We start from the raw sequence: 12,872 nt of genomic DNA on the forward strand, positions 1-12,872 counted from the left end.
CTACCAAAGGGGAATCTCCCTCCAGGGACCTCAGAGTGTTCCAAACAGCTCAACCTAAGCCCAGTCAACAAGACTCTTCACTTTAGGCCTTTAGGTTAAGAGGCACACAGAAGTATGAATTGTCTCAAAGAGGAACAGGACACAATGTGTGCGTTTTGAGGGTTGAAGGATGGCCTGTTTCTTAAGGAATCTAGAAGCTTTGGAACAAGAAGCAGGTATGGATCTTGGCACACATAATCCCAGCATCATATGCAGTTGGGGGCTGACTCCCAACCCAATGGTCTGGGGGGGCTTACAGAGCCACTCTGTGGGTGACCTTTGCACCAAACAGTTAGAAATCCTGAGCCAATGGATCCAGCAGCAGTGTCCAGCATGGGATTGATAAACCCTTCGGGGACACTAATAACTGACAGCAGGTCAAGCAGTTTCCAGAGAGCAATAATGATGCAGAAGCCAGACAACAGTTGACTACACCAGGAAAGTGTATCTAGAAGCTTGACTCCTGAGGGAAAGAGTCAGGGGTGGAAGCAAGCCAGAAAGAGGGACAGGAGTACTTGTCTCAGCGTCTTGATGATGAACACATTTACAGGCTCGGGGGGGATGCCACTGGGGGGAGGAGGTTGTGGGTGCTATGGTTTGTTGATGAGGTAAGCCTTGAGACGGACTGGGTTCCAGGGAGCAGTATCAGAAGCAGAATCAACATTGCTCCATTTTGAATGCCAGAGGAGGTGGGGTTGATCTCTGTAATCTTTCTCACTCTGAGGGAGGCAGAGCAAGGACAGGATAGGTCAGAGCAGGGGTTCTCAACCTCCCAAATGCTGCGACCCTTTAATACAGTTCCTCATGTTGTGGTAACCCCCAACCATAAAATCATTTTCATTGCTTCTTCATAATTGTAATTTGTTACTGTTATGAATTGTAATGTAAATATCTGTGCTTTCTGGTGGCCTTAGTTGACCCCTGGGAAAGGGTCGTAAGACCCCCAGAGGTTGAGACACACTGGATTAGAAGTGGGATATTAGGTAATACCAGTTTGTTGGTGTCACAGTCTCTGGGCTGACAATATCAGAGTGGTTCAGTTTTTTTTGTTGTTGTTTGTTTTTTCATATTCTAAATCTAGCAGGCAACTGATTGTTGAGAGTCAGGTTGATCCAAGGCTTTCTCCGAGAGCCCCAGGAAAGGACAAAAGGAACCTAGTTCAGTGTACTTGCCCAGGGGCAGACTTGGCCAAGTCCAGTCTGGGGCTGGAGTCAGGACCTAGAAGGAGTTCCAGTTTCCATTCCTGGGAACGTGGCTTTCCCCACTGAAGAGATTGGAGTTATCAATCCCAGGGACTTTATGTGCTTGGCCTGTGATAGCCCTGAGGTATCCTGTGCTCCTCTTGTGCAACACTGCTTGATGAACTTCCTACTGACTGTCCCACTGTATGATAGCTTTCTGCTGGCTCTGTCCCATTTCCCCCCCTGCAAACAGTATACAAGATGGCGTACTTCTTAATAAACTTGCCTGGCATAAGACAGAGCTTGTGCGAGCCCTCCTGAGCCCACCACCTTTTCTATCTTCTTAATCTCTAATCTCCTGGACTTTTCTCATCAGTACTGAAGACCAACTTACTGGCCAAGGTCAGCTGATACAACATGAGATTCATTTCACTGTGAAGGTTCATAGATTCATTTTTTACTTCACATCTGTATTTCAATAATGTAGGACGAGGTTGTAGAATCAATCCTTGGAATCAACAAATGAACCAAACAAAGGAAAAACAACCAGCTAAACACATAACAAACAAAAGACCACTCCCAAAACAAAATGCACTATCTTAGAGATGGCAAAAATCTGGTTATGAGTTGGTCATTGCAGCATCAGTTAGTGACTTTATGGCACTTGGGTACCAGAGGGTGTTGATGATGTGGGCTCTGCAGCAAAGACAATACCCCAGCAGCACCTATAACAATGCCTGCCAAAGAACCTGACCCTGTGTGATCCTTCCAAGATTTCTTATGCCAAGTGTTGAGAACCTTGTAATAACAACTTCCTCAGCATGCTGCTTATGGAGGCCTTTATTTTACTCAAACTGGAACATTAAAATCACAAACTCACAAAGTTTATTATTGTGTGGTCTATAATTGAAGCTATCATTCAAAGAAACTTTAAAACAAAGTACTGTCATTTCTACAGCATAGATTAAGTATCTAGGTTTTAATTTTGCTCTGTATAGTAATAATTACAAAGTTTCTGAATTTTTAGCACTCTGTATGCCATATCAGTGATATTTATGCTCAAATGGTATTTTGTGTTACAAAGTATAATGAATGCCTTGCATTTAGCTATAGTGTACTGATTTAGAAAGTGTAAAAAATAGCCTATATGTGTCATTGGATGCTGGTTTTCATATGATACAGAGAAAGCATCACTCATAGGTAATTACTTTAGAAGGAAAACCGTAAGACTTTTGGAAAAGGTCACTTGAGAAGAAAGCCATCCCTCAGTGGGTCGTCACGTTCCACTGTCAGACTTGCTGTCCCTGTGTAATGGGCTTGTCCTGCGACTTCCACTACGACGCCTTTGAAGTCCCCACACTTCGCTTCCTGAAGAAAGAAGACAAGAGGAGCAAACTAAGAACCCTACAGCTGTGTGGTGTCTCTAAGGCTGGGCTCTTGGCTCCTACACCTAGAGAAACCCACATGCTGATCCCTCAGCACAGGAAGGTTTTTAAGGGGGGGGGGGTGACAAGATCAGATGTCTGTTTTAGTTAACTGGAAAGAGAGGGCACATGGGAGAGAGACTAGAACCCAAAAACCTGCTAAGAGGGAATCCCAGACTACACAGTGATACTCTGCCACAAAAAGAAAAAAAAAGAATTCTGAGTCCTGACTGACACCTGGAGTCACAATGCAGTATTTAGTGAGGAGGGAGAAGGAGAATACAATCTAATCTGGAGGTAGAATTGATAGCCTGACAATGCAGACAGAGGGGAATTGTGAATTTGTAGTTTCTAGCTTGGAAGTGACATTTAAGTCATTAGCAAGAGGAGAGAGAGAGAGAGAGAGAGAGAGAGAGAGAGAGAGAGAGAGAGATTTTGAGATTGGTGGAACTGTTTGGGAAGGATTAGTAGGTGTGGCCTTGTTGGAAGAGATATGCACTAGGGAAGGTTTTGAGGTTTCAAAAGCATACTTCATTCCCAGTTATTTTCTTTCTGCCTCCTGCTTTTGGACCAAGATGTGAGCTCCCAGCTACTGCTCCAGAGCCATGCCTGCATGACTACTGCCATGCTCCCTGTGATGGTCATGCACTCCAGTCCTCTGGAACTGTTAGCCCCAAAGTAAATGCTTTCTTCTCTAAGTTGCCTTGGCCATAGTGTCTTATCAGAGCAATGGAAAATTTACTAAGAGAAAAATGCATGCAATGGGGGGAGAGAGAGAGAGAGAGAGAGGAGAGAGAGAGAGAGAGAGAGAGGAGGGATGGAAGGGAGGAGTTTTTAGTATGCAGAGTTTAGGATACTTAGGTAGTCACTTAGAAATGAGCATAGTGAACTTCTCACGTGTCAGATTGGACAGAGGGACAGGACAGACAGAGTTGGGATGAAGGTATGGGACTTATTATCTTCAGCAGATGGCTAAGAACTGAAGTCCAGGAAGTAGATGAAATTGTCCCATGCAATCAAATTGGGGAAAGAGTAGAAGGAAGCTAAGGACCAAATGCTGGGACTACCGAATTGGAAGGTCAGGGAATGAAACTAAGAAGGCATCTTCAGGGATCCCAGAAGACACGGGGCTCTTCTGCACAGGGAAGGAGCGCAGTGCCCTGAGGAATCGCAGGTGTAAAATCAATAGTTGTGATTTGGCTGTGTTTTGAATATGAATTGTCCCCCGTGGGCTAATGTGTTTGAACACTTGGCTCCCAGTTGCTGGTGCTCTTCAGGGAAATTGTGGACCCTTTAGGAGGAAGAGACTCACAGAAGGAAATGGGTCACTGGGGTGGGCCTTAAGCTTTTATACCCAGCCTATTTCCTGATCACCCTGCTTCCTGACAGCCTGCCTCCAGCCACCAGGCTTCCCCTTTGGTGCTGCATCTTCCCTGCCAACATGGAACACATGCCCCTGATCTGTAAGCCAGAATAAAAGCCTTCCACTGGGTATCTGGCCCCAGAAATCATAAAAGTAGTAAACACAAAAGCCTTACCTATAGTGTCTTTGATTTTCTAATTTTTAAAATAAAAGTAACTGAAAGTAGAGGTAAAATGTCAAATATAAAATGAAGGTACAGTAGTTTCATTATCTTTGTTTGTTTTGTTTTTCGAGACATGTTTTCTCTGTGTAGTTTTGGGGCCTGTCCTGGATCTCGTCTGTAGACCAGGCTGGCCTCGAACTCAGAGATCCACCTGGCTCTGCCTCCCGAGTGTTGGGATTATAGGCGTGTGCCACTGCCACCCAGCTCATTATTTAACATTTTTGCAGTGAAGGTTGGACACAGGGCCTTGTGTTTGCTGAGCAGTGCTCTACCACTGTGGTAGTCTAAATGAGTATGTCACCGGGGCAGGCTTTGAGGTCTTAAACAACTCACACCACTCCGGTGTGAGTCGTGAGTCTCCTCTGCCTCCTGCTTGCCACTGGAGATGTGAGTTTTTAGCTGTTCTTGCTGCCATGCCTATGATGATCTAGAGTCATGTGAGGTTCAAATGAAATAGCATGCCTAAAGTTCTTAGCTGGGAAACTGGCACACAATAAACTTCCTAATAAATCCTAAAGGTTATCTCTAGTCTCAGATTTTGAAGACACTGTGTCCCTCATTATTGCTCACAGACTACATGGTTTGGTATATTATAAAATCACTGTGTGATATGTGGATCCCTAGCTTAAAGATAACTCAGTAATCAGGAAAAAAAAAAAAAAAACCTTAAAAGCAGCTACATCAGGGTAGACGGCTTCCTATGTTAAAGGCTCTCTAGAGTACATTCATTCGCTAATGTAGATTAATCATTCTATAACAGGTTTCAGTTACTACTGAGTAGACTCATTGTTAGTACATTTGCATTTGAATCCATTACAAAAATTCTATTTTTCACAACTCACATCTTTTAGGTACTATTCTTTTGACAGAACAAGTCAAAAACCCAAAAGGCTCAAAACTCTTATGTAGCACTTCTCAAGTCTTTTGGTCTCAAGATCCCTTTACACCTAATATTTGAGGGCCTCCAAAAGTTCTTTGTTACGCATGCCATATCTCTCAGTACTTATTGGGAACTAAAGACATTTGTGCATTGTTTCATTGGAAAACAAACTGACTCCACAGTAATGCATCACACTTTTTGTAAATAAAAATAACTGTTTGCCAAAATGTTTTGAATGAGAAAAGTGGCATCATTTTACCATCTTGAAAGCCTTTTTCTGGTCTGTCTCAGTAGAAACAGCTGGATTCCAGTAGAAACAGCTGGATTCTCACCTGCTTCTGCATCCAGTCATTCATGTGTTTGGGCTATCACTCACCACGTACGAGTGAGTGAAAAGCAAACCATGTCTTAGTGTTAGGATGAACACAGTTTTGACCCTTGGACAGCACAGTGGGTCAAACCAGAGGTGCCACCACTACACTCTGGGAATTGATTGTTGGACAAAAGTTCTTCCAGGCCTGCTTTCAAGTGCCTGTCTAAGAGTACAGTGAAGAAACTTACCCAGCACCCAGCTCCCGCCTCTTTGGTCTCACCACGGGCCGCCAGCGGTACACTCACCCTCACAGCACGCCCCGTGAACACTGACCCAGTGGCACTGCTTCTGAAGGTTCTGGTCTGGTTCAGTTGCAGAAGGCCCTTGTGATACTGCAGCGCAATTCGGGCCGTCACTCCCGAGCCCGTGGGGCTTCTGTCGACCTGTTTCAGAATCAGTAATGACAGGAGTTGAGTGTTCTCTATCAGCCGCTCCCGGTGTTTGAGCCTAACAGCTGCCGTCCTGATACCTGTTCATCTGCAAACACACAGATGTTGGTGGTGGGCTCCTCGCTGTAGGCATCTTTCCCATCTGTTAAAATAGTTCCATACAGAAAACCAAGGTCTTCACTCTCGGGATGGTGGATTTTAAACTGCAAATAACATGGCCATATGTAAAATGTGTTGATTCAAATTTTGTCTTTAGAAATGATGTCAACAACAGACTCTCAAGACATAAATTTCTCAATATGTATCATTTTTGAAATTACCTATGGTGTAAGTCTAAATAAATGTTTGATATTATGTTACTCTCTAGATATGAACAGTTTTATTGGCAGTTATGATTCTTATGTTGAGTTTCTGCTGAGGAAGCTGTTCTGTATCTAGCATCAACTAACCGAGCACTCCTATTTTATATGCATGCCCAGCACACCCCCTCTGTGATGTGCTGAAGCCATGATGGTTAGTCCACAGGCTGGCTATGCCTGAGGTAAAACCATCACATGGAAGGGCAGAATGTGGGGGAATCTAGCAGAGTAAAACTTTTTTAAAAGAAAGTTAAAAGGATTCAGAGGCTACTGGTAAGAAAGAAACAACTGGATGAAGAGGGAGAAACAGAACGCAATTAGAGATTCTATGAAGAGCAGTGAGTGGGCAGAGAGATACCCGGCCCAGGGCTATCGGAAAGTACATCCAGACCCAGAGGTTTCCAGTACTTGGGAGGTCCAGTAGCTGAGATTTTCCTGGATGTCTGTGATATCCGACAGTAATGTCTGAGGTCACCATACTCATCTTCATACATTTACCATGTGCCACTTAAACGACCAGGTTCCTAAAGTCTAGTCTATCAAACCAAGTAAAAGAGACGTGCAAACTTGTTTTGCCACTGTTTAAAGTCCCATGCCTCCCTCCACTACTGCACATGTCACCATGTGCTGGCTCCTTCCACTGGATCAAGCTCCTGGGACACTGGGGTTTGCCCGTCCCTGGAGTCACCGCATCTAGCATAGTGTCCGACATGCAACACATTCTTGTCAAATATGCGATAAGAGAGTAAGACTGAACTTAGAGTGCATAACTTTACACCTTGCTCTACAAAAGGTCTTTCCCTAAATCTGCATCAGCAATACGGGCGGTTAACAACTGACAAAGGGATTCTTCTGCCCAATACTTCCATGATGGAACGTCAATTCTCTCAAAGTACAAGGACTCCGGATTCTCTCAGAGTCCACCCTGTGCCATTATCACCACCTGAGCAGTTCAAGCTTTAACAGGAAGCTCAAAATGATTCCTTTTATTAAGTAAATGAGGCCCCTTTTTTGTTGGTTTCATTCAAAAACGGAATTTTTTTGTATTAAAATTTTAAGCCATTAGCTGTCTATCTGATACGATAGAAAACATATAAATTGTTAGAATTTACCATGCATGATTCTGTATACTGGTATTGATTGCCCCAGAAAATGGTAATTTCAAATAGTAACATGCTGTCTGTTTTCTTTTAAAAATATTTATTTCATTTTATGTTTGTTTTCCCCACATGCATGTCTATGTACATGTGTGCCTGGTATTCAAGAAGCCAGAAGAGGACATTGGATTCCCCTGGAACTCGAGTTAAGGACACGGTTGTGAGCTGCCATGTATGTGCTGGGAATGAAACCAGATGCACTGCCAAGGCAGCCAGTGTTTTTAATCCCTCAGCCATCACTCCGGCCCAATCCTACATATTCTCATTTTTCTACCTGCTCTAAATTTTGACAGACTAAAACCTTGCTAAGTGAGCCCATCATGTGATCAACACAAGTGTATCAGACACCACCCTGCTGTGTTTTGTGACTACTAATTAAACTGTCGTGTAACATTCAAACACTGTACTGTTCTTTCATCTGAGTCCAGACTCAAGGTGGACTGGCAGAACTCTGCTAGAAATGAAAGAATACTCTAGAGTCACTAACTACCTAAACTGACGTGAATTTTAAAAGTAGAAAAACCAAGACACGTGGAGGTGAGGTTATGAGCGCTCTCAGTGTCAAAGCTAGGATTCACAAGTGCATGCTAGGGCCCTTCAGGCGGTACACTATTCTTAGCGTGATAAAGACTTGGGTGCATGTATGTCTAATTTCTTTATGGATGTGATCATTTGTATTTATCTAAGCATGAGGGAGGCATTTGTCATTAAGGTAGTGCTGGGACTCACCTGGGCTTTCACGGTCTCTGTCACTGTGCTTGCTGCCTCCACAAGGTCCCTCGTCTTTGCAGATGACACATCAAGTCCCAATTTTTCTGCACTAACAAATGCATAAAATGCCCCACCATATGCGATGTCCATCACCACCTTTCCATGTCCAGGAACATCTACCGTGAGGTCTAAAAGAGGCATTTACAGGTAAGTTTGTTAGAAAAAAAAAAATCACATTGTTTTAATCATGTTTAAAGGAGAAACTTTCGCAATAAAAAGGAATGAAGCGGAAATCCATTTTCAAAATAAGTGTTGGGTAAATGAGAGCGATGTGCATTTCCTTGTTTAACTTGGTGGTTTGCATGAGTTAGAATATATCTGGATGTTGTGTTTCTCTTTGATTATGCGTACATATCTGTTAACTGCTCTGAGGTTCTTTCATAGGAAACATCATGGAAGGTGACCAAGAGATGGGGAAGCTCTGAGGCAGCCACCTGTGAACACCATGAAGGAAGGAATACATACTAGTAGGGAAGTCTTCAAATGGCATTGAATGCTATTCACAAACTGGTAATCCTCAGTTATAATGCCAAAACAAATTCCAGAGAAGATTTTTTTTTTTTAAACTAGATATAGTAGCACATGCCCCTAACAGCAGCACTGGCATGCAAGTATACACCACAATGCCTGGCCGCCACTTTTCTTAAATAACTAAATTACCGACATTGGAAACTGAGAGACCATGAGTACATCCCATGTGCCAGAACATTGCCTCCACTAGCCCCTTAACTACTTCAGCACTGACAGTCAGGTACTATTATTTAAAACCCTCCCATAATTCTGAGAAACCCACCAAATAAGTGGCAGGGCTCAGAGTCGACCTCAGAAGCAGTTGACTCTGACGTCCCAATCCTTTCCCTGGAAATAAGTAACCTGCATTTAGAACTCAATTCCAAATCTAATGTCTTTCCTTTTGTCTATGCAAGCTCATCACTGGGATTCTAAATTGATTTCCTTCAGGTAGCCCTTAGGACATACCCACCAGAAGAGTATACACCATGTAGAAGATTGCATGGTTACAGGGTGAAGAAAACAGCCTTTTCTCAAGTTCAGTTAGACAAAGACAAAATTTCAAATGTATCACATAGTATGAGTGAGGTTGGATATAAGTTTTCCAGAAAATCAGAATGTATCTCTGTGAACTGCAAAAATGTTAAGGATGAAAAGTTAATATGCCAGGCTTGGGTTTGGATCCTGGTTCTGCTACTCAGCGCAGCTTTGCTGTCCTTGTGCAGAAAATGGAATTGCTGTGTCCCCTACAAGAGCCGTTTTGAAAATTCCATGCAGTAATACATGGAAGGTACCCAGCAGAGGTAGGTTAGTAGGCATGGCCAATGTTAATGTGAAAGCCAAAGTTGAATTTCCAACAGGAATGGCGTTCTCGGGAGGACCAGATAGCCACAACTGCCAATCGGCACATTCTCCAAATTTCATTTACTTAGCTACTCATCAACTACTATTCATTTACAGTCTACTGTTGTAGACCCCTAGGATACAGTGAACAAAACAGATGTAATTTATCATGCGGGGGTGCAGTGAACCCCGGAGCCCTCCCAGGTGGGTACGGGTTGCACCTTGGTTTCACAGAGGGTGGCTTTCCCGAACAAGGTCACTTCTATGGGAAGGGGCAGATCAAGGCTCTCCAAACCCGCCCCCCCCCCCCCCGCGCGCGCGCGCGCGCGCGCGCGCGCGCCTGCCTTTTATGTGCTTCTGAGGATGCAAGGGTTCCTTTTTTAATGCTTCAGCGTGACCACTCAAGTTCACTAACTTTTGTGCTGTCGCACAGGGATGCTGTCTGGAACTCTGGTATCTAAAGGTGTGGCCAGTTCTCTCTTTACGAACCTGGGACTAACATGCAGGTGCTGCTGCTGCCGCCAGTTGTTGGGGCTCCAGAGTGGACTCTCTAGTCTGCTGCTTGAGTTGCCTAGGGAGAAATTAGGTAGCCAGCTAGCTAAACGGTGTTTTTTTGTTTTGTTTTGTTTTGTTTTAATCATAAATTATCTCCCTCAAGTGCTGATCTGGTTGTGATACCCATTCAAAGGGCATCGAATTCTACAGAGGCATTCATCACCACGGGTGTCTGTCTACGGAGGTTGCTCCAAGCCTGTTCCGCTACAGTGGCATTCACATCCAGGCTGATCTAGAGTCTAATTATTCGGGAGGATCAAGAGATTTTCTAAGAATGTTTGCGCGGCTTGAAGACTTGGGAGAATAGCAGCGTTATGTAACCTTATTCTTGAATTGACTAAATGAGCCCCCAGATCACTTCCAGTCAGATATTAAATGTCTGCACTGAAAAATTCAATCCTGCAGGTGTATCTGGTTTTCCTCTATGGCAAAGTTCATGCTAGAGAGCTACTCACCCCCAGAGACAATAAGAAACAGGTAAACCATTGGGAAAAAAAAAAAAAAACTCAGTGTTTTAAGTAACTTTATGTTTTTATGTTGGGCCACATTCATAGCTAACCTGGGGCACATGGGCCCTGCAAACTGCAGGCTGGATGCTCTTGCTTACAGTGGTTCTCGACCTTCCTAATGCTGTGACCCTTTAACACAGTTCCTCATGTTGTGGTGACCCCCAACCATCAAATTATTTATGTTGCAACTCCATGGCTGTAATTTTGCTACTGCTATGAATTGTAGAGCAAATATCTGTGTTTTTGGAGGGTCTTAGGGGACCCCTGTGAAAAGGTCGACATCCCCAAAGGGGGTTATGACTCACAGGTTGAGAACCACTAGGACACCTGGTATAAAAGACAAAACACCAGCTGCCAGGTGATTCCGAAGAAGTATGTTCCTCTACAGATGACCAGCTTGGAAAGATAACAAAGGATCTATACTAGAGAACCTAGAATATCTGTTCATGTTTCTGTACATCCAGGAAACAAGCCCATATATCTTGAAGTCTCTGCTTCTTGAATATTTTTTCAGATATGTAAGAAATTCTAACAGCTCTCAGGATACAGAATGCAGGTAGATTTCTGTGTGAGGGAGGCCAGCCTGGTCAACATAGATGTTCCAGGGTTTCATTCAAGCTTGGGCTACAGAATGAGACCCTCCCTCAAAACAAAACAGTCAACACATATTCATCTTTAAAAAAAAAAAAAAAAATTCTAGCCGGGCAGGGGTGGCGCACGCCTTTAATTCCAGCACTCAGGAGGCAGAGGCAGGTGGATGTCTGTGAGTTCGAGACCAGCCTGGTCTTCAAAGCAATTTCCAAGAAAGGAGCAAAGCTAAACAATGAAACTCTGTCTTAAAAAACCAAAACAAACAAAATAAAATTCTAAGCATGTTTTTTATAGGCTCCTTTTTTAACCCTAAGAAGCTCTGGGAATAAATGAAGGTACAGACTCAGTCAGGGATTTGACGGGTTGTATACTGGTGCGTGCAGGCAAGAGCAGCAATGTCTTCACTTGCAAACTGAGCTCTTTCATGGTCAATTGGTTCTCACTGTGTAGCCCAAGCTGGCCTGGAACTGGCATTCTCCCCCCTGTAGAGGGAAGGCACTTAACAGCGGAGGAAGACAGGCCATGTTCAGTAACTTATTAGGAGTAACGTGTTTACCAAGCATATTCTAAACTAGACAACTCTGGCACACAGTGTCCTTTGCTCTTAATTTCATTCTGCTGTAAAATAGCTACGAATGCCTGCAAGCGTGGAGTTGGGATCTTGTGTAAAGCAAGCACAGAGTTCTTCACCACTCAAAGCTCCCTCAAGCCTTGCATGGACGGATAGGCTCTGATTCGCATCCAAGATGCTGAGGCGTGTTAGCAGTAATTTGGAATTACCTTTTTTTTTTTTTTGCGAATTACGAGAGCAGGCAGGGTGGGTTAGTTGCACAGGTTTATTCAGCACAGAACAGTGGTTAGATCCGTCTCGAGTGTGTCCCAATCGGGCCTAGAGTGTCTCACCCTTTACCTGAGGCTAGGACGAAGGCTGGGACGCTGTGGAAGCGCACAGGGCCGCAACTGCGGCCACCTTCACATGCCACGAAGGCGGCCACCAGCCCGCACGGGCAGTGGATGTTGACCTGGGTCTCCCGGGCGCCGTCTGGGGGAGCAGGCACCAGTCCGAAGTCTAGCGCGAAGCGGCCTAGCGCCAGCACCGCGTGGCCGCACATGGAGCTGTAGCCTTCGTTGTGAAGGAACAAGACTCCCAGGTGCGCCTCGGGCAGCTCGCTGGGCACCAGGACCGCTCCGTACATGTCCCGATGGCCGCGGGGCTCGAAGACGAGCCGCCGCCGCACGTGGTCGAGGTGATGACGCATGTAGCGCCGCTTGGCCAGCAACGTGGGCCCGGCTACCTCCGGACACCCGGCGTACACGATGCGCAAGGGCTCTCCGCCGGTGTGCATGTCCACCACCGACAGGGCTGGGGTCTTGGGGTCGTGCGGGGGCAGACGGGCCACTGCCAGCGCCGCCTCCATCGTCTGGGTGCAGGGGTTGCCGCTCAGCGCAGCGGCGCTCTCTCCAAGCGAAGGATAAACGCCAAGCCCCGCGGGAGAACGTGCAAGGCCGGTGGCAACCTCTGGGCCAGGCCTCGGAGCGGAGACCACCCAGCCACAAGCGCCTGCCAGCTTACACTGGGCGAGCCCTCCGGGTTCGGAGCGGGACACACGGCGGGGGCGGGGCCTCGGAGACTAGACAGGCGGCAGGGGCGGGGCCTCGGGAACTAGACCGCACATGGGGGCGGAGCTCTAGAGACTTGACCACA

General features: G+C 45.3%; 1 protein-coding gene across 3 annotated transcripts; it reads right to left on the reverse strand.

The window, feature by feature from the left end:
• Window positions 1-1,772: 1,772 nt before the first annotated feature.
• L3hypdh (trans-L-3-hydroxyproline dehydratase) lies at window positions 1,773-12,831 on the reverse strand. 3 transcript variants are annotated; one of them, XM_036205723.1, is made up of 5 exons: window positions 12,078-12,825; window positions 8,118-8,287; window positions 5,953-6,075; window positions 5,672-5,866; window positions 1,773-2,588 (listed from the first exon to the last, which is right to left on the reverse strand). In XM_036205723.1, the coding sequence occupies exons 1-5, from the start codon at window positions 12,583-12,585 to the stop codon at window positions 2,463-2,465; spliced, it is 1,122 nt and encodes a 373-aa protein (XP_036061616.1). In that variant the 5' UTR covers window positions 12,586-12,825; the 3' UTR covers window positions 1,773-2,462. The 3 variants fall into 3 exon arrangements, with proteins under 3 accessions (XP_036061616.1, XP_036061617.1, XP_036061615.1); XM_036205724.1 differs by having other exon boundaries at window positions 5,729-5,866; window positions 12,078-12,820; XM_036205722.1 differs by lacking the exon at window positions 1,773-2,588 and having other exon boundaries at window positions 5,045-5,866; window positions 12,078-12,831.
• Between the last annotated feature and the right edge of the window lie 41 nt (window positions 12,832-12,872).

This window comes from Onychomys torridus, chromosome 14, assembly GCF_903995425.1.
Source record: "Onychomys torridus chromosome 14, mOncTor1.1, whole genome shotgun sequence".
NCBI classification, from domain to species: domain Eukaryota; kingdom Metazoa; phylum Chordata; class Mammalia; order Rodentia; family Cricetidae; genus Onychomys; species Onychomys torridus.

Coding starts and splice junctions, on each gene's coding strand:
- L3hypdh (XM_036205722.1), bottom strand. CDS start 12,585: ATGGAGGCGGCGCTGGCAGTGGCCCGTCTGCCCCCGCACGACCCCAAG. Junction 8,288..12,077: donor AGCCTTCGTCCTAGCCTCAG/GTAAAGGGTGAG, acceptor TGCCTCTTTTAG/ACCTCACGGTAGATGTTCCT. Junction 6,076..8,117: donor CAGAGACCGTGAAAGCCCAG/GTGAGTCCCAGC, acceptor TGTTATTTGCAG/TTTAAAATCCACCATCCCGA.